At 37.0% G+C, this 21,842-nt stretch overlaps 1 protein-coding gene across 1 annotated transcript in view; it reads right to left on the bottom strand.

The window, feature by feature from the left end:
* Positions 1–1,219: 1,219 nt before the first annotated feature.
* ITGA4 (integrin subunit alpha 4) overlaps positions 1,220–21,842 on the bottom strand; it is an 82,077-nt gene continuing 61,454 nt past the window's right edge. The window contains exons 18-28 of the mRNA XM_066346566.1: positions 16,528–16,678; positions 14,929–15,024; positions 14,174–14,253; positions 13,706–13,795; positions 11,363–11,453; positions 8,421–8,528; positions 7,474–7,599; positions 6,839–6,958; positions 4,050–4,148; positions 3,541–3,660; positions 1,220–2,621 (exon numbers count right to left, since the gene is read on the bottom strand). Coding sequence (XP_066202663.1) covers positions 2,526–2,621; positions 3,541–3,660; positions 4,050–4,148; positions 6,839–6,958; positions 7,474–7,599; positions 8,421–8,528; positions 11,363–11,453; positions 13,706–13,795; positions 14,174–14,253; positions 14,929–15,024; positions 16,528–16,678 — 1,177 coding nt within the window. The 3' untranslated portion in view covers positions 1,220–2,525. The remainder of the gene's footprint in view (positions 2,622–3,540; positions 3,661–4,049; positions 4,149–6,838; positions 6,959–7,473; positions 7,600–8,420; positions 8,529–11,362; positions 11,454–13,705; positions 13,796–14,173; positions 14,254–14,928; positions 15,025–16,527; positions 16,679–21,842) is intronic.

The raw sequence follows: 21,842 nt of genomic DNA, 5'->3' as shown, positions 1-21,842 counted from the left end.
TTTATTTCCCTTGCCCGTGGAGATAAATCGGCAAATATATTGCTGTGAGAGATGTCGGAGAGCTTACTGCCTATGTTTTCTTGTAAGATGCTTATGGTTTCACGGCTTACATTTAAGTCTTTTATCCATTTTGAGGTTTTTTTTTTGTGAATGGTGTAAGTTGGTGGTCTAGTTTCATTTTTTTGCAGGTAGCTGTCCACCCTTTCAACACTCTTATTCAACATAGTCCTGGAAGTCCTAGCCACAGCAATCAGACAAGAGGAAGAAATAAAAGGCATCCAAATTGGAAAAGAAAAAGTAAAACTATCATTATTTGCAGATGATATGATATTGTATATAGAAAACCCTAAAGTCTCAGTCAAAAAACTACAGCTCAGCAAGAGAAACTGACAACAAAATAGACAGCCAACTAAATGGGAAATGTTATTTTCAAACAACAGCTCAGATAAGGGCCTAATATCCAAAATTTACAAAAAACTCATAAAACTCAACAACAAACAAACAAACAATCCAATAAAAAAATGGGAAGAGGACACGAACAGACACTTCTCCCAGGAAGAAATACAAATGGCCAAAAGATATATGAAAAGATGCTCATCTTCATTAGTTATTAGAGAAATGCAAATCAAAACTACAATGAGATACCACCTCACACCTGTTATATTAGCTATTATCAACAATATATAATATATTATTATAATAGCAAGTATGGAGAGGCTGTGTAGAAAAAGGAACCCTCATTCACTGTTGGTGGGACTGTAAAGTAGTACAACCATTATAGAAGAAAGTATGGTTCCTCAAAAAACTGAAAATAGAACTACCTTATGACCCAGCAATCCCTCTACTGGGTATATACCCCCAAAACTCAGAAACATTGATACGTAAAGGCCATGTAGCCCCATGTTCATTGCAGCATTTTTCACAGTGACCAAGACATGGAAACAACCAAAAAGCCCTTCAATAGAAGACTGGATAAAGAAGATGTGGCACATATACACTATGGACTACTACTCAGCCATAAGAAATGATGACATTGGATCATTTACAACAAAATGGTGGGATCTTGATAACATTATACGGAGTGAAATAAGTAAATCAGAAAAAACCAAGAACTACATGATTCCATACATTGGTGGGACATAAAAACAAGACTAAGAAACATGGACAAGAGTGTGGTGGTTACTAGGGGTGGGGGGAGGGGGGATGCGGGAGGGAAGGAGGGAGAGGGGAAAGATAGGGGGAGGGGCACAAAGAAAACTAGATAGAGGGTGACGGAGGACAATCTGACTCTGGGCAATGGGTATGCAACATAATTGAATGACAAGATAACCTAGACATGTTTTCTTTGAATATATGTACCCTAATTTATTAATGTCACCCCATTAACATTAATAAAAATTTATTTAAAAAAGATAGATTTAACTATAAAAAAACAAAACAAAAAACTACTGCACCTTATAAATGAATTGAGCAAGATGGCAGGATATAAAATTAATACTCAGAAATTATAGGCTTTTTTATACACCAACAATGAATTGTTGGAAAGAGAAATTAAGAAAACAATCCCCTTCACTATTGCAATCAAAAAAATAAAGGACCTAGGAGTGAATTTAACCAAGGAGGTTAAAGACTTGTACTCAGAAAATTATAAAACATTGATAAACATACATTCTTTTAAAAAGTTAGGTATATACAGAAAGAAGAAAGATATCTATAGTTGTATAAACAATATTATCCAGAAGTTGCCACATTAAGCTCAAACCAGTGTATAAAAGTTCCAAAATTTGCTCTTCAGGCTCATAATAATCATAGACTGCTGGCCGTTGATCAAAGTCTATAGAAAATGTATTATACGTAAAGGTCTTAAAGGTAAAATATGTTTTAAAATGGCAATGGTCCTCTTTTATTCAGTAGAAAGTTTGAAAACAGCTCTTTCAAAAATTCTACTAAATATTTTTAAAGAAGATTTCAGCAAGTCTCAAAGATCTATTAGAAGCATGAACATGTGGTAAATATTTATTCTCAAATGCTTTCTTGAACATGAGTTATCTTTAAGTAGGCAATTTCTAGAAGGGTTTTGATATGGAAGTTAGAAATATGATGAAATCAATACTCTATATTCACTTGGGGGGGTCACAAATTCCTTTAAAGGAATGATATTTCATGTCTAAGACATCCAATTGAGTTTACTTCTTCATTGTCATTTAATTTAGTTTCACTTTCATTTCCAGATATCTTCTAGGGGTTACTTATCTTGAATAAAATGAATGTTTTAGTGTTTTTCTATCCATTCAAGAACTGAAAGACTATATGTTTGGATATATTGACTATCACCTTTGCAGTTATTTTCTCTCAAAGAATATCATTGCTTGGACTTTTCATTTGTCTTAAGACACAATGTCACCGGTTATGAGTGAAAGAAGTACATGAAAAAACAGCGCAGATTGTGGTTTCTTGTAAACAATGTCTTAAATATCTTCATATACCTGAGTCTGTTACTAGTTCTCTCAATGTGAAATACATCTTTAATCATCATTGCTTTTACTGTTAATGTAATTCCAACTGTCTCTTCTGTTTTCTTCTTGAAGGATAGATTTATACTCTCTTTTAAAGAAGCCAGCCTGAAAAAATAATTGTATAATCACTAGTGTGTAGTTATATAAACAGTCAACACTAACTTGTTTATAGGATGTATGACTTTAAATGAAACAACATATAACAACCAATTTATCATAGGTTAATATTATAAATAAGAGTTAAGTTCCTAATGTTAGAACAAAACAAAGTTAAATGAAAAGGCATTATTTGAATACCTACTGTATTTCTTACACTGTATGCAATAGTCAATAAAAATTAATTTGGAAGATATTGGGTTAAAGAGAACTTTTTTTTTTCTTACTGCAGGATTTACTGATATATGTATAAACTCTATAAAATTGATATTCAACCTGGCCCTGGCCGGTTGGCTCAGTGGTAGAGCATCAGCCTGGCGTGCAGGAGTCCCGGGTTTGATTCCCAGCCAGGGCACACAGGAGAGGTGCCCATCTGCTTCTCCACCCCTCCCCTGCTCCTTCCTTTCTGTCTCTCTCTTCCCCTCCCGCAGCCAAGGCTCCATTGGAGCAAAGTTGGCTCGGGCACTGAAGATGGCTCTATGGCCTCTGCCTCAGGCGCTAGAATGACTCTGGTTGCAACAGAATGGTGCCCCAGATGGGCGGAGTGTCACCCCCTGGTGGGCATGCCGGGTGGATCCCGGTCGGGCGCATGCGGGAGTCTGTCTGACTGCCTCCCCGTTTCCAACTTCAGAAAAATACAAAAAAAAAATTGATATTCAACCTAATATGCAGTATTTCTCAAATGCTTTCTTGAAAATTAGTTATCTTTAAGAAGGCAAATATTTCTAGAAGGATTTTGGTATAGAAGTTAGGAGAAATATGATGAAATCAATACTGTATATTCAATGGGGGGGTCACAAATTAACTTTGAGAAAATCAAATGACATTTTGAGTGGTTTAACATTGGTAATTATTAAAGAAAGCTTACCTTCCACATAACATATGAAATCAATAAAAGTAGAACAAGTCCAATTATCAAGCTACTTGAAATAATTGCTATAGTGAAATTACGCTTGGGTCTTTGATGATGTAATCCTTCAAGCAGAACCTATATAAATTAACCAAAATAAAGAACCACCAGTTTAAAATTTTTCTATTTTCTTTGAAGCCCCTCCCCAATCCCCAATAGTATTTAAAATGACCTCTCCCACTTTCTTGCTGGTTCAAACATAACTATAGGAAACATTGGTAACTGTTGAGCAGAAATAGCAAGTAGAATGGCCTTTTCCTGTGGTTCTTCCCCCAATCTACCCTACCATATTCACCTCCTAAAAGAGCTGCCTGTCACCCCCTCCTTTCAGTTGTGGAAAATACCAACTGTCAATAAAATATTTCAAGCCTCCATGATCTAGTCAAAATTTATTTTCATGACTAAACACTCTAGCAACATTATTTTTCCGGCAATAGTAATGTTTCAATTTAAAAAGGTAACCTTACGTGTGCAACATTCTCATCCTTATTTAGTACAATAACTTTCGGATTTGGCTCTGGAAAAGCTGTCGCTCTTATTTCAAACTTGAGTGCTGCAGTTTCATCCTGTTTAATGAGAGAGAGATCACTGTAGCCTGATTCATTTTTATTTCATGAAGACATATGTTAACAGAACTAATTTCTCATGATCCTTACTGACTATCTAGAAATTTTCAAAACTTGTCTGCCCCAATTAATTTTACCGTTTGTAATTAATTGCAATTCAGTGCTTCCTAAGGCATGGTCTTGGTATTAATTTATATGGCATTATTGTATTGAAATCTTTTAATTAAACATAGCTACTTTGCTGGTAAATATTATAAATAATTTAAATCAAGGTAACATTTAAATATTATTTGTTATTTACTAGTGCATTTTCCCCTGGTTATTGAATTTTTATTCCTAAATAAGTTTTCTCACCTGATAAACCTTTTTTATTTTATTTGGATTTTTTTAATTTCTAAGTAGTGTTGTCATCTTGCTGTTCTGATCAAATTCATAAAATCTACCTAATATTGCAGTGGAAAAATATGGTACAAATAGTCATAGCTTTCAAATATGTAAAATCAGTAGGTGAACTCAGAGCTTTATTATATAATGCAAAAGCTTTACAACCCAGAATCCACAGAGCTTGGGGCTCTGTGGAGGAGCTCCACGGACTCGAAGGACTCTTGAACTTGTATGCAGAATTGAGCTTTTGTTTATGTGCCAGTCATTGGGGTATATGAGAATATATTTTTGAGTTAGAGTCTATTTTTTTTTTTTTTTTGTATTTTTCTGAAGCTGGAAACAGGGAGGCAGTCAGACAGACTCCCGCATGTGCCCGACCGGATCCACCCGGCACGCACATGGGGGGGCGGCGCGATGCTCTGCCCATCTGCCCATCCAAGCGTCGCTCTGTCCCGACCAGAGCCACACTAGCGCCTGAGGCAGAGGCCAAGGAGCCATCCCCAGTGCCCGGGCCATCTTTTTGCTCCAACAGAGCCTCGGCTGCGGGAGGGGAAGAGAGAGACAGAGAGGAAGGAGAGAGGGAGGGGTGGAGAAGCAGATGGGCGCTTCTCCTATGTGCCCTGGCCAGGAATCGAACCCAGGACTCCTGCACGCCAGGCCGACGCTCTACCACTGAGCCAACTGGCCAGAGCCGAGTTAGATTCTTAAAGAGGTCTATGACCCTCAAAAGTTAAAACTACTATGTAAAAGTTTATTCATCAGTTTGGAGAGAACATGTAGAATTTTAGGGCTGAAAAGAAATTGCAAAGTTTATGTAGAGCAGTGGTTTCCAACAGGATGATTTTATCCCTTAGAGCAGTGGTCTCCAACCTTTTTTGGGCCATGGACTGGTTTAATGTCAGAAAATATTTTCACGGACCGGCCTTTAGGGTGGGACGGATAAATGTATCACGTGACCAAGACAAGTGTCAAGAGTGAGTCTTAGACGGATGTAACAGAGGGAATCTGGTCATTTTTTAAAAATAAAACATCATTCAGACTTAAATATAAATAAAACGGAAATAATGTAATTTATTTATTCTTTCTCTGCAGACCGGTATTGGTCCACGGCCCGGGTGTTGGGGACCACTGCCTTAGAGGACAGTCAGCAATATCTGGAGATATTTTTGACTCTCAAGACTTGAGAGGTGGTGCTAGCAGCATCCAGTGGCTAGAGGTTAGTAATGCTGCTGCATAGCCTACGATACACAGGACAGCCCCTAACAACAAAGAATTTTCTGGTCTAAAATGCGAATGGTGCCCACTGTTGAAAAATCTGGACCTCGAGAGTATGAAAAGGCAAACTGCAAATGTTTGAATAACTTGACCTGATGACTTAGTTTTTAACACAGTTTTAATGAAAACAGACATCTGTTTGGTATATCTTCCTCTTGACCACCATGTGGTAACTTCAAATATTCCTCTTAACAAAACATAATAGCTGCCATTTTCTTTGGCTCACTATGTGTTATGCACTATTCCAGGCATACCTTGGAGATATTGCACGTTTGGTTTCAGACCACTGCAACAAAATGAATATTGCAATAAAACAAATCCCAGGAAATTTTTGGTTTCCGGTGCATATAAAAGTTACGCTTACACTATACTGTAGTCTATTAAGTGTGCAATGGCATTATGTCTAAAAACAATGTATATACCTTAATTAAAAAACACTATTGTTAAAAAGATGTTACCATCATCTGCTGTTGTTGGAAAAATGGTGCTGCTAGACTTTCTCAACAGTGTTGCCACAAACCTTCAATCTGTGGAAAACAAGTATCTGCAAAGCCCACTAAGAAAAGGAATGCCTGTACTAAGTGCTTTATAAAAAAAATTATTTTATTTAGTCTGCAACACTCTACAAAAAAGATATTACCCATTAATTTTACTTCTTAGTTTTATGAAATATTAGATTTTAAGCCTAATTTAAAATAGTTTGGAAAGAACTTTAAAGTTATACAAAATGTTAAAGCAGCCAATTTCTTTGACTTAATTAAGGTTCCCGAGCAGCTGAGCATGCTTTCTAAAATAAACCTCAATTATTTCACAGTCTATATTACCTTTTAAATTACTAACACCATGTCATTTAGTCAATATATTCAGCTAAAGGAACACCTTGAAACAATTTTAAAGTTTCACTCTAAATTTTATTTTTATTAATACCTTCTTAATTTTTTTTAATGCCTCCTTACATCCCGTCCTATTTATATAGTTTGCAGATTCTGTATGAACTTATTCACAGAGTTGTCACTGTATATCAGATTTACCATTTCTGAGACGGATGGCCGGCCTTCCAACTGAATGTGGACACTGGCTTCTTTTCCACTTTCCATTTTTCCAAAATTGCATAAGAATCTTAAACAATGTGGATCAGCTTTCATGCAGAACTTGAAAACAAAATACAAAAAAGCTACATTTAAAATTTCAACTTTTTAAAAAAGATGGCTAAAACATTTTATATGGTATTAAATAAAAGTCGGCTCTCTTTCGTGGCATTTATAAAAATTATCTTGCTATAAACATGAAATTAAATATCTGCTTTGTTAGTGGCATTTAAAAAATTATATGTTCATTATAAAACTTGGATAATTTGAAAGATAAGATTGCTTCCTCAATTTTTAGTTTTCATAAATTCACTAAAATTAAAAGAATCAACTTAATCTCATTTCAGAAAGGCTGCTCAGCTGAAGACGGTCTGGAAGAATGTCTGGATGGCACAAAATGGGCCTTTGTTAGATCATAAAAATGTATATATTTAACCCTGGATCTACCTCAAATTTCCAATCCTATTACTTGTTTCTCTCCTACACTCAGCTGACATATCAAACCCATTGATGCTTGGTTTTAAGTGTTCTAGTTCTATACATTGGAAAGCAAAATCTACTATGAATAACAAACTTACCAATGTCCTCTTATCAGTCTTTGACAAGAATTTAAATATGTCTTCTAGCGTGTCCATTACACCTTTCTTCTGTTCTGATGTACACTTTCTTTCATAATTTTTAAAATGGCACTCTCCTGTAGTAGCCTATGAAGACAGTAATAAAAATATGATAATTCAACATTAGAAAGGACAACAAAAGCTACATAGTTGTAAAAGTTCCAATTGCTTTCTTACCTTTTCTAAATATTATATATATCAAGTACTTCTGAAAGTGTGAAAATATTTTTGACAGATTTGGGAGAGATTAAATCTCTGCAGCAAAAACACAAAACCCAGCAAAAATTTAGAAGGTGGATATACATCCTAAATTTATCAAATGGCCTTAACCTTACAGAAACTAGGGTAATATGAAAAATGGACATTTGAACGTTAGCATAAAATTTAATACTTCTTGGGCTTTAGACACAAAACAATGTGTTATAACATAATGTCCCACTATTTAAATTGGAACTTCAAGTAAGATTTTTAAAAATTAAGTCTCAAACCTCCTTAGGAGGCTTATTTAATGATTGCTTGTCTTGAAATTGAAAGAGTAAAAGCAATTCCAATGGAATCATCAACATGTTTATTCTTAAATAATGATTTGAATGTTCCCTCTTAAAAAAAGACAGATAGTTTTTTTCCAACAGTGGTCTCAAGTTTTATGGCAAAAGCTACCAATTACTTCCAAAGACCATATCACAAAATGTACCAAAGATAGTAGACCATAATTCTGTTATTGTATACATCAAATGCAGAGGTTACACTGTAATCCTACAGTTCAAATTCAATGTATAATATTTAAAGTGTACTCAATGAATGCAGGGTAAATTCATAGCTTAGAGTAAATATGATTGAAATAAGTTAACAGAAATCTTCATTTTAACAGTATTATTTATAGTAAATGACAACATATTTTTTTTTACCTGGACATCCAAAACATTGAACAACTTATCAGTTTTGGGGATAAAAGAATTTGGTACCATTATTTCCACACTAACATTTGGAGCCACGCTATGGCCAGTGTTGACAACCTGAGAAGAAGGGAAAAAATTTTAACCAACTTTTAAATGATTTTATAAATGTAAGTACATATATAAGTGAACTTGTAGGTGAACTCATATGTTTCATGCAACATTTATGGTGGTGGAGGTTCGTTGTTGACAGCTACACAGCAAAGGGAGACAGAATATTCACAGTGAGAACTCAAAAATGTTTGCTAATAACTAAAATCTTTAGTCATAATTCCAAGTTGGGTTGTTTTTTTAATAATAATTAGGCCAAAAAACCCAGGCAGATGTTTTATTGTAGAAATAGTTGAAAGAAAGAGATATCAGTAATGTATATTTGTATGGCACATTATGTATCTAAAAATCCATGAACAGTTGGTCCTCATAACTGTCCCCTGTAGTGGGTGACAATTATTTGCCAGCTCAAGAGAATGCTAAGAGGTGTTAGCCAATGATGTGCCCCAAATGAAAGTTAAAAAAGTGACAAGAAATGGGACCAAACCCAGGTATTCTAATTCTAAATCCCATGATGTTTTCACAGAATCACCCTGTTGCAGAGGGGATATCAGCAGTAAGTGAATAAAAATATGTTTTGATTCAAGATAATTAGAATGCTGTTGCACTCAGAAAACCAAAAAGGGGTAGGTTATTGGGTTTTAGTAAAAAATGCAACAGGTTTAAAAATAATGCATAAGAAAAGGATATTGCATTACTGCTAATAAATCTGAGGATTGCAGATCCCTATAAAAGGAAATTGTACCAAAATATTGCTTCCTGAGAGCTTAACTATAAAACTAATATAAGTCAAAAGAAATGTGCCACAATACCTGAATGAAAATGCATGACTCACAGAGTTGCAATAATCTTTTGAATGGATGTGATATACACTGCTCATAAAAATTAGGGGATATTTCTAAATGAATATGAAGGGATAAAACATTTTTTTATTAAATAAGAACATCAGAAAAGCAAATGACAAGTCAAAGAAAGTTGTTCAATTATGCAAATGAGACACAAGACCAACTTTTATTTCATTGGTGAAAATGCACTGTACAAAAGGCTGAAAGTACTGGAGTATCTGCAATTCCCTGACCCCCTCATTTTTGTGAGCAGTATAGATGAAGAAAGAGTGTCCATGCCTTTGGGTCAGGTGGTAATTGCTAGGCCATGTAAGGCCAGGGCAGTTTCAAAAGCCGTACCAGCAATGGGTAAGCAGCAGTGCTTTAGCCAAGGTCTTCCTGATGCCTGCAAATAATCATTCTGACCTACTATACTTTCCACCCTTGTTTGCTTAATAACATTTAGACCTCCAGGAACATAATCCTACTTGGACAGACTCACCAAACCTACCGACTAAATGTATATACAGTCCCAGTCCCTCTACTATAATCTAAATAAAAAAATACTTAACTATTAATTGTAAATTAATAAATAAGCATTCTAGAATCCAGCTCAGCTTCTGTTTTAGTTTATCAAACTAAAGTCCCCCACTGGGTTCTACCAAGACAATTTCTTGGGACTTTAAAATAGAGGGTTACTGCATACCAGTGTAACAAAAACTTGAATACACATAGACTTCATAGGATTTCAAGGTCATTCTTGAAATCCACAGATCTGGGACAGATCCCACAGATCTGGGGCAGATCCCAGAAATCTGCATTTTAGATAAGCACCCCAAGAGATTCTGATATACATTTTGAAAAGCATTGCCTTGGCCCTTGCCGGTTGGCTCAGCGGTAGAGCGTTGGCCTGGCGTGCGGGGGACCCGGGTTCGATTCCCGGCCAGAGCACATAGGAGAAGCGCCCATTTGCTTCTCCACCCCCCCACCCCCCCTCCTTCCTCTCTGTCTCTCTCTTCCCCTCCCGCAGCCGAGGCTCCATTGGAGCAAAGATGGCCCGGGCGCTGGGGATGGATGGCTCCTTGGCCTCTGCCCCAGGCACTAGAGTGGCTCTGGTTGCGGCAGAGCGACGCCCTGGAGGGGCAGAGCATCGCCCCTGGTGGGCGTGCTGGGTGGATCCCAGTCGGGCGCATGCTGGAGTCTGTCTGACTGTCTCGCCCGTTTCCAGCTTCAGAAAAATACAAAAAAAAAAAAAGAAAAGCACTGCCTTACATAATATCCTAATGTGCCTAAATCCAGACTCATTCTGTAGATCGTTATATAGCTCTAAGAGTATCTGTGCACTGCTTTTGGTTCTAAAATTATTTTGTGAACATTATCTCCAATTATTTACTAATCATCAACATCCATGGTGAACCAAAAACCTCAGTCGATAGTAAAATTTTTTGTCTTCACAGTATATTAATATTTCTAGATAATGATATTATTTTTTAAAAAGATTACTGAATAAATGATGCGCCATTTGCCACAGATCATATCTGCCTATGACCTGAAAGGCTGACAGGCAGACCTCAAGTGGAGATACGGCAGGGAAGAGCTGACTTGACTTGGTAATTGTAGGGCTTTTATAAATCTTCCACCAAGAAGTGAGTTCACTGACTTGCACCTGCACGTGCATTCCTTGGCCTCTCCTGTTTTCTATGTGCATCTCTAGCAGGCTCACTTTCTCTCATAACTTTGCTAGTTTCAGGCATTACCTCTGGTCCTATTTGCTCATTCCCACCTGTACTGTAAGGAGATGTGGGCTTGAGTAACAGCAACAAGAAGAGAGGGAGAAAAGGAGCAGCAGCCTGGGAGGAAAGGGTGCAAGCAGCCCTGTGGCAGCTCCTTTCTCACCCTCTGCAGCAGTGCTGGGCCCCACGCTGAGGGACATCACAGGCATCTGACGTCCCCTCGAGCAATGCATCAGTAACATCCTTTCAGTTTCTTATAAATATCAACACAATCAACTTTGCTTACGTGGAAAGTGAAGTTCATTTTCTCAGCCATGCATGTTTCAGACTCGTATTCCTCCTCTGATCCATAAATGAATGAAGTGGGGTTTACAAACCTGATAGAAACAAATTCATTTTTTTTTTTTAGTGTTACAATCTCATTCGTTTATTTACAAAGTGCATACTGGGTATGTACTAGGTGCCAGGTTGTGCTAGGTGCAAGGATGCCAATAGTCACAAGACACATCACACCACTGGAAATTTGTATCGTTTACTTGAACTTGGTTATTTGTTTGGCTTTTAGTGAGAGAGATAGGAAGGGAGAGAGAGAAGAGCTATCAACTCATAGTGTGGCACCTTATTTGTTCGTTGATTGCTTTTTCTTATGTGCCTTGATGGGGGTGGGGTTGGCTCTAGCCGAGCCTGTGACCCCTTGCTCAAGCCAGTGACCTTGGGCTTAAACCAGTGACTTTGAGCTTAAGCCAACAACCTTGGGCCTGAAGCCAGCAACCCACGGGGTCGTGCCTATGATCCCACACTCAAGCCAGTGACCCCGTGCTCAAGTTGGTGAGCCTGCGCTTATGCCGGCGACCTCAGGGTTTTGAACCTCAGACCTCAGCGTCTCAGGCCAATGCTCTATCCACTGAGCCACCACCTGGTCAGGTGGTTAACTGTCTTTTTTGATAAGGTGTTATAAACAGTCTTTCTCTACAGAGGTACTATAGGTACCTCCTTAAGCACAATCTAATACGTCTGGTTTCTTGGTAAGATAATTTTAGTAAAAATGTGAAATTAGCCATGTGTCCTGACTTGGGTGACAATGTCTCTTCTCAACATTATCCTTTGCTTGCCTTACCACCACTGCCTGGCTCATTGTACTGAAATGATTTGTATAAATTTGAAAAGTATGAGACAAATACTTAGCTTTTCCCCAGGACTTCAATACCCTCCTATACCTCAGTGTATATTACCTGTTTTTGAGTTTGTCCTCCCATCCCCTAATTCCTGCTAGCTATTTCTAATGAACTCCATCTGAAGAATAATTGAAACACCTGTAAGTTTGGTAAAATTTTTCTTAGAAACAAAGTTGATACTCTTTTATCTGTGATGATACATATGTACAATCAGTAAGAACTTTAAGAAATATTTTCTAGGGAAATCCTGACTCCATAAGTTTGCTCGTATTTGGCAGCTGAAGTGAGGTAATGCAAATTAGGGACTCATCACACTGGAAAGAAATTAGTTGCAGAACATTCCTTGCTCAAAATAATAAGATGTGGGCAGTGAAAAAAAGGGAGGATACTTATTATGAGAAAATCAAGGATGGCAGGTGAGACAACACTGAAAACCAGGAAGCACATAGTCGGCTTTCCTTTGCTTCCCACGGACCCTCTCGGTCCCGTCGCCCTCGAATGGCTGCCTTTATCCCCCGGCTTGTTACATCTCACAAACTCGATACTCGTACTCAGTTCCACCAGTTCAGATCCTGATGTTTTATTTTTATGTAATTCTATGCCATCTTTATGGGTGGTTAAAAATGACTGGGGATGGTTTACATTTAGAGCAACAAGGAAAGCTCACTTGTCTGTTCTGTATTTACCTTCAGTTGCTTTAAAATTATTATAAACAAAACTTATTAGCCTAAATAATTTCCAAAAAATCACTAAAGGCTTTCTTAATACTCCTTTCATTCTTTCTCCATACATGTCCTCTTTGAATTAGAGTCAGAATCATGTAAACAATTCCTAAAATTATGAGAAATCAGTAAAAACTGTGTCTCGGGCAGTGGGTGAGGAACTCTGTAATTCACAGGCATAAAGAGCGGAGCAGGGACACCTGCAGCCTCCTCTCCCATGTCTCAGTCCATCTGCCGCAGTTCTAGAGTATAGTGATTCGATCAGCTCTTAATTCTTAACTTCCACGGCCCTTGGGTATGGTAACTGCACCGCCCAGCTCTCGGGGTCCTGGCCCATGCCGTGTACAACTGCAAGGCTGGACACGGCCCAGCAGAGGCTCGGCTCCTCCAGAAAGAAACCTTCTCCAGCTGGCGCTCATTTGATGTGGTCTCAGTGACAGTTAGAGAATGGGTTAAAATAATGAACGGCTGAACAAGGGATTGCAATGCCAAGGTAATTTGTTAAGACAAATAGCACAGAATATTAAAAAAAATTTTTTTTTAATTATGGTTTTGAGTAATAATGTACTCAGCAATGGAATTTAAAATCAGCTAATTGTTAAGAGACAGAAACAGCACAGAATCTTAAACATTTTTTTAAAATATGGTTTTGACTACTAATGTACACAGCCATGGAATTTAAAATCAGCTCCCCAGCTCTCGGCTTTAGAGGCAGCCTCCACATCTACTTACCCGTGAGCAGTCAGCATGACCTCATACTTCAGAGGGATTGCTAAAGTCACTTTGTTGTGCTTTGGATGGTCTATTTCCCCTTCGTTTTCACTACAGAAGCAAATAGGAAACACCGTTAGAATCCATTCAGCACAAAAATCATCTTCAGAGAGAACTAATCATATACCATGGAAACCTAATAAACTTACAGTAGGCTCAAATAATGCTTTTCAGGGAGTGGGGATGAAAGTGGATGTGATAGTAAGAAATTTTTATGACAGAGTTGGCAGACATTTGCTCTCATATGTACACTGTTATTTTCTTCTGTGCTGGTTACAGTTTGTTTGTTTCTTAGATCATGTAAGAGAAGTTTCTCCTGAAGACAATGGAACACAACTTCATGGTTTCTCTAAGGTGCCCTCCAAAAGAAGGTCAGGGGTCTATTTCCATTAGTTCAGTTATTATTATTTTTTTCACGATGAAACCTACCAGGCAGCGTGCACTGTGATATTGCGATCCTCCTCCGCTGTGCTGAGTGAGCTCGCATCCAGGAGAAAGCTCACATCCACCTGTGAAACAAAGACAAGGAAAGCTCTTTTAAAAAAAAAATCTAAAATACGTTTTTTATCATCTGAATTTTAATTTTTCTTAATAGCTTAATCCCTGTAGAATGCAGATTCAAAACTATGTTCTAAAACCATAGGCTACTTTTCACTCGGGCAGCGAGCTACAGGGATGCCATTGGGTTGTGGCGATTTGAAAGCACCAGCATTTCCCTAAGTGACATTCAGAGACAAAGCCTCCCCTGAACGTAAAGACAGGCAGGTCCAGACTGTCAAAATTAGAGATGCTTTAACAACTTGAGTGAGGACTCTTGCCAGAAACACCTTTTTGTTATAGCAGAGGTAACATGCCTGGCAGATAGGACCACCTGGGGTGGGGTGCTGGAAGTGTGGGAAGGGTGAGACAGGGGAGCAGAAGTCTGACTGACACATTCATTCACAGGCCTATCTTGACATAAAATGCGACCCCCCCCCTTCTTCTTTACAGTGAACTTTGCCAAGAATCTAAATACAATCTCAAAGATTTCAAGCCCAGTTGGTTTGGGTTTTATTTTCATCATTTAGCTATTTATCGTAAGCAAAATAATAATAATAATAATAGTGTTATATATTTGGATGCAGCATAAACACAGGAAAAACAAATTTATATTCATGTTAGTAAAAAAAATTATAAATGCTTACCCCTGAGAGATGATCTACATATATGTAACCGACACTGCAGTCCAGTTTTATCATGCCAGAGCTGTCCGTTACTTCACAGTTTATTTGCTTCTCTTCCTAAAAAGAATTAGAAAAATAAAAAACAATTGGTTTAGGTAGAAAAGGGAACAAGAAGGTTGTAACCTATGTTGAAGGATAATTTTTGAAAACAAAAAAAATTCCAAAGAATTTACTTTCCTAGACAACTATTTTTTGTTGTTGTTTTTACATTTTTTTAAATTTATTCATTTTTTTAGAGAGAGGAGACACAGAGAAAGAAAGAGACAGAGAGAGGAAAGAGATAGAAAGAACAGAGGGAGGAGCAGGAAGCATCAACTCCCATATGTGCCTTGACCAGGCAAGCCTGGGGTTTCGAACCGGCGACCTCAGCGTTCCAGGTTGACGCTTTTACCCACTGCGCCACCACAGGTCAGGCCTAGACAACTATTTTTGAAATAGAAAAATAAATAAATGATATAAGTATGTACATGTATTTAGGATTTATCTTACAATTTATTTGAATTCTCCACAGAATTATTCCTGACCTTGTGGCTTTCATCCATGTTTGTGTGTCCCCTCTGTAACTCAAGGTCCAGTTCCTTGCAAAATTATGAGATTAGGAATTTATAAAGTGTATGTTTCACATCCCTCTTCTGTGTGGGATGTGATAATGTGCTTACAGTATATAATATACTTGCAATAATTGGAATCACAGTAGTATACACATACATATATTCAGTATTTTAGGGAAAAATATACAGTTCTATATATACTTGTATAGATATGTATTTCCCTGAATATTTGAGTTTTCCCTCTTACTATTGCTAATAGGCTCTTAATGCTCTAGAGAATGGGGGTAATAATATTTGTGAGAGGTCAAAGAACTGTCTAAATGCCCTTAAAGTGAGGGAATAATCTCTGGATAAGATCTGGGTAAATTTGCTAAGAAATAGAAAACCATCAAAGCAACTGAGGCCCACGTCTTTGAAATTCAACCATATAATAACCCATTGGGGGATTTCAGTGCTTGTGACTGAGGCACTATGATAAGAAAAGGTCTCCAGGGGCTTCCAACCCTTCCAGAAAAGGAGAAACCTGCCCACAACCTGGATGACACCAAGAGTCTGGATTTGTGGATTGCTGGTTCTAGAATGCTGGAGGCCCTTTAGAAACAAGAATGGGTGTATAAATTTCAAATGCAGAGCAGTAACTCTGGGAACCCAGCAAGGAGGACCAATATTGCTTGTGCTGGGACCCAACTAAAAGAAAAAGCATCAAGCACCAGATGTACAAGGTGTACTAGTGAAAAGGGCAACGTCACCCAGGCAGCTTGCTTGGATAACTGGACAATTGTTTCCTGGAAATAGTAAGCTGACTTTTGATCTCAGGTTCCAAGAAATTCGACATTTTGGTCTGGGATATGGATGAAGTCTCAAAATCACCAGAAGCCCAAGTGATTAGTCTAAAGAAATCCCAGATATTTAGATCTCAACAGGATGAAGTGAATCATACCATTTACCCTTTTTAAAAATTAAGTAAAACCTAATGTAGTGTCATGCTATTGAGGTTTCCAATACTCACCAGATCTAAAATCTTAATGAAGTAAATACCAGTGGGCAGTCTGATATGCAGAGTTGTTTCATATGCATCATCACCAGCATTAAATAAGGACACATTCAACATTAATGTTCTCATACTGCCAACAGCGAGATAGGTTTTATTTTCATGTGGCCTAAAAATTAAGCAATATTATTTAGTTCTTATTTGGGAAACAAAGATCCCATCCTTTTATTCATTTATCCTGAACATAAAATATTAATTAGAAAAGACAACCAGAGGGAAATGACCACATGTAGGTAGATGCAAATCTATTTTTAAAAGAACTCAATTTCCTATATTTCAGGTAAGTGTTTTAAGCTATTACTCAAGAAAAGTTTTAAAATTAGTTAAACTATTCAGCTTTCTACCATACTTCTTTTCTGCTTACTTCTGGCTCCCATAGTTGTACATATTTTTATGATTTTGCAGTATTTTTCAAAAAGGAAAGTATTTTTTCCTTTCTTTTTTAATTCTTGAATAGACATTGAATTAGCTGCTGCTCAAACCGAAGGAGGAAAATGGGGTCAGTGGAAGAAAAGGAGAACAGAGATAGCATTCTCACCAAAACAGAAGATGTTTAGGTGGAAATGAGCAGAAAGGACTGCAATCCCAGCACTTGAATCCAACTACAATCTGTTAAGAGCAGAATTCACTTCTTAAGACAGGCTAGTCTCCTGTCTTAATAATGAGTCCAAGTTAAGAGAATTGCAGAAATTCTTCACCGTGCTGTGAGGTGAAAAGAGAAGATTGCTACAACTCTAGGCACATGAATGAAATCAAGTTCTGGCCCTGGCATCAGTTCCAGAGGCTTACTTAACATTTTTAAGCCTCAATCTGTAGTAATAACTACAATTCCATGAAGATTTGGGTCATAAGCATGACATGAACTCCTCAGAGCAACATATTTACATATGAGGAACTTGAGGCTTAAGGAACTTACTCAAGGTCTCTCACAGCTAGAATGTTCTCAAGTCTCAAAGCAAATGCAAGTCTTTTCCTATACAGCCCCTTCTTTTTGCCAAAGAGTTAGAAGAGCTGAATGCTAATGAAAACTTTTGTTTCAGTCCGATTCTATAAGCTTTTCTCAAAGACAGATGTTCACAGATATCCAAGAATTTAGAAAAAGTAATTCAACCAGAGAAGGATGTGACCCAAACCAAATATCAGATGAGAATAATGGTGACTATATGAAAAGTGAACAAAACATTCACCTAGAACTTTAAAATTTAGAAAGTCTCTCTAATAATGTTTACATTACACCATTGTAATCACTATCCATATTAGTAGTTGATAAAATCATTTTTGGATACGCTAAATACATAACAAGCATTAAACAGTTGTTTGTTAGTTAATTTAAGACAAAGGGTACTTAAAGACAGAATTTAAGTTATGTTGCTTTTTGCTTTTATAATATTTTGCTGACTTATGATGAGCACAATAAAAATTAGAACTATTTTTTTAAAAAATAAAGGTTGAATTTTATTCTGTTTTTATAAAATATCAGGGTGATCCCTTCATAAATTATGACTGTACAACTGCTATACTGTACACCTGAAATGAATATAAAATATTGATGTCAACTGTAATTGAAAAATAAAATTTTAAAAAGTCTGAAAATTTCACAATTGAACCTTAGTTAACTGAAATTCATTTCTCAATTGAATTCTTAATTGATTTTTCAAGTACTCCTTTTCCAATCCAATTTCACACAACCAAAGAGGGTCACTTTCCAAAAATCTAACTTGTTGATGTCATATGCCTGCTTAATATCCTTCCATGCCTCAAGAGAGAGTTCCAATTCATTAGCATGGCATGTGAGGCCTTCAGGGACTGGCCCCGCCTTGCTTCCCATTGTCCAGCTCCCGCCTTTGTTTTAGCCATGCCTTTCACAAAGAGTTGTCCAAACATGCCATGGTGTTTTGTGTCTTACTTCAACTAGCCTTCTACTTTCACATCTTCCTTCTTCATGTATCTGGCTAACTTCTTCAAGTTTTAGGAGTTCTAGCTAACACTCATTGCTAACCCCCTTCACCCAGCAGTCCCTGTAAGAGAAGTAAATTGTAGCTTCTCTCTCAACCAAAGCACACTGGGCACATCTATTATGCAGTATTTTCACACTGGGTTGTTTTTTTATCACTAGAGTAAGATCTTCTGGAGAGAGGATATTGGGTCATGATTTTGCTGTTTATTTCAGATCCTAGCCAACATAGTATTCAAAAAAATATATGTGCTAAGTATATATTACATACATTAAAACAGTTTAAAAGTCTGGGTAACACTAAGGAAATACAGCAGAAAAACTGGGGAAACAATTGGATAAGTAATAGTTAAGAATTCCTGAACTAAACATTATAAATTCTATCAAATTACAGCAATGCTTACTTGTTTTCAGTGTTAAGACAAATTCTGAATGTTTTACTAAGATAAGCAAGTAAGCATCTACTACTACCACATTCATGTGATCTGCACCCCACCCCTACAACTGAACATTTTAGTGGCAATACAACTACTGAATTGACTAAGAAATTAATGGCAACATCAATACTGGAGAGTATAATTTTTGAGAATTATCAATTCTCATGAACCTCAGAATGAAAACAAAACTACTATAATTTTGGATACTTTTCTTCATTTTCATACCTTTAATAATACAACCTAAGAAATTGAACAATAATACCTAATAGTTCTTACCTCTTTTTTTTTCTGTTTTAAACTTACTTATCAAGGTAGAATTTACACATAACAAAATGAGGATATCCTAAGTGTATATAGCTCAGTGCATTTTTGCAAATGTAATTCACCCATAAAACCAGCACCCAGGTCAGGAAAACTATATTACCAGCATGACAGAAATACTCCGATTCCCCTTCCCCTTCCTTCCAGTTATGGCTCCCACCCACGACTTTGCTTTTACCAGTACAGACTGGCTTTGCCCAGTTTACTATTTTGCATCAGTGGACTCAGAGAATATATAATCTTGTTTGCTCAAAATGTAAGTAATCAGGCTTTTCTTACTAAAAATTTTGTATATAAGATTAATCTACATTGGTGCATGTCACTGGAAATTGTTTATCCTATTTGTGTGTACATACCACTTTGTAAATATGCTACATTTTATTTATCTACTCACATTGGACTTATCCACTCCATTATCATTGGCAGTTTCTACTTGGAATCTATTAGTCTTTTGGTGAACATATATAAAGGGGGTCCTTGGGTTATGACACAATTCCATTCCTACAACAGTGACGTAATCCAAATTTTGGTGTAAGTCAAAACACACCCTAGCCTAAGTCACTTCCCTATCCTAACACAGTAGTAAAATCATAATCTAGAACATAAAAACACAACTAAGCCACAGAGAAAGAGAAAGGACATAAATATACTGTACCATACGCATTGCTGCATATTCTTCCAATGCGCACAACAAAACTAGTTTGCCCATGTGGTCTATAAGTACAACACTAACGACATAAGCTGAAAGAAACACTAATGTCTCAATTTTTTTAAGCTTTTATGGGAGTGAGCACTGTAAACTTGAAACATCATATGTCAAGACTGTCGTAACCAGAGGACCCCTGTATGTAATACTGTTGGGTCTGTGAGTAGGCCTTTATAGTATTTTAACTCAGGATTAATTCTTTAAATCTCTAAATCTCAGCTTCTTTTAGCAACCTGCTTAAATTATACTAACAAATTGTATATAAATAGCAAAATATACTATAAGAAATTATATTTAACCAGAAATAACAGAATTGTCATATTAAAAGCAAGCATATCATAGAGTAGAGGTTCAAAAACTGCCTGATGGCCCAATTCGGACCTCTGCCTGGTTTCGTAAATAAGGGTTTAATGAGCCATCTCATTCATCTGTGGCTAATTTTACACGGCGGATGCCAGCAGAGTTGAGTAGTTGAGAGTGATCTCTGCCCCACAAAGCCTAAAATACTATCTGTCCCTTTATGGAGAACATTTGCCACAGAGCAATTTGATGGATAAGTATAATTAGTTTCAAAATAATCATACAAAATAATATTACTATATTTAAAATCTACTCTGTATGACTATGGCATACAGTAGAGGCTCATTTCAAACAGCACAGGGTACAGAATTAGAGAAAAATGATTTTCCAGTTCTCATCATTCCTTGGTGGGTACTTAAGACATCAAGGAGAAAGGAATGAAGAAGATGTCCCTATGTAGCCTCTCTAGCTTCTGATCCCTGGGTTCAAGAAGCTGGATGTTTCAGGAAGGATATGAAATAACAAACAAAAGAGTCATTCCAAACCATGGCTATCATTTCAGGGTGGAGAAATTTGACTCAGTGATAGTGTGTTTTAGGGAATGGCTGTGATGTAAACCTCTGCGTCACATAAGTATGTTTCTAGTTGGTGGCACAGTTTGAAATTATAGAGAAGAAATGTGCAGGAACATGGCTGTCCTACATTCCCCCTACTGCTCCGTAAGCAGGTTACAACGAAAGGAGCCGATTAGGTTCTAAAAGTAAACTTCAGCTTGCCATTAAAGTTTAATTAAGACCTGTGGAAGAGCTGCCTAGAAATAGACATTTATAAAATATTCTGGCACACAACCAAAGCATTAGTCACCGAACACCTTCGGGAAAGAACTTGTCACTTAGACAAGCAACAGAAGGTGAAAGCACTGCATAAACAGCCAGGGTCCAAGACAACAGCAAATTAAAGAGAAACACGATGTGTACATTTTAGCAGCTAGACTTATGGTTTATTTTCCATTTTTAAGCTATTCTGCCACATAATCATAATTACAATTCTACTTAAAAAAAAAAGAATCTACAACTTACTGTATCTTGATGCCTTAACAAGGTGCCGCCAGAAAGATATCCACCAGCTTTCTACGGGAGGCATAACAAAGGACCAGGTGCACATCTGGAAGTGCGACAAGGCTGAACCAGAGCTTTCCCCACAAATCCTAGTTCAGTCTTCATTAAAACACGCATAATGCAGGCTTGAAATTTTCAAAACAGCCTAGAAGCCGTGTAATTTGAAGAAATCAAGGTACTGTGTACATACGGAATCACAACAAGTGAAAGAGGAAAAACAAATAATGTGTTTTAGCATCAAAACTTTCTGCTTTTCTTGAATGAATGATAGTTTTATTTTGCAAGAAAGGCTCCCTAAATCTTAGTATAATGAATGTATTTTACCTTCATAACATGAAGTAGTGCTTCATAGCTAACTTTTTTTAAGATGCTAGAATAAAATATAATGTAAGCTGATACAGATCGGTGTCAAGAGACATGAGTCACTTATTTGACAA

The sequence above is a fragment of the Saccopteryx leptura genome, chromosome 7 (assembly GCF_036850995.1).
Source record: "Saccopteryx leptura isolate mSacLep1 chromosome 7, mSacLep1_pri_phased_curated, whole genome shotgun sequence".
NCBI lineage: Eukaryota > Metazoa > Chordata > Mammalia > Chiroptera > Emballonuridae > Saccopteryx > Saccopteryx leptura.
This window is presented reverse-complemented; position numbering and strand designations above follow the sequence as displayed.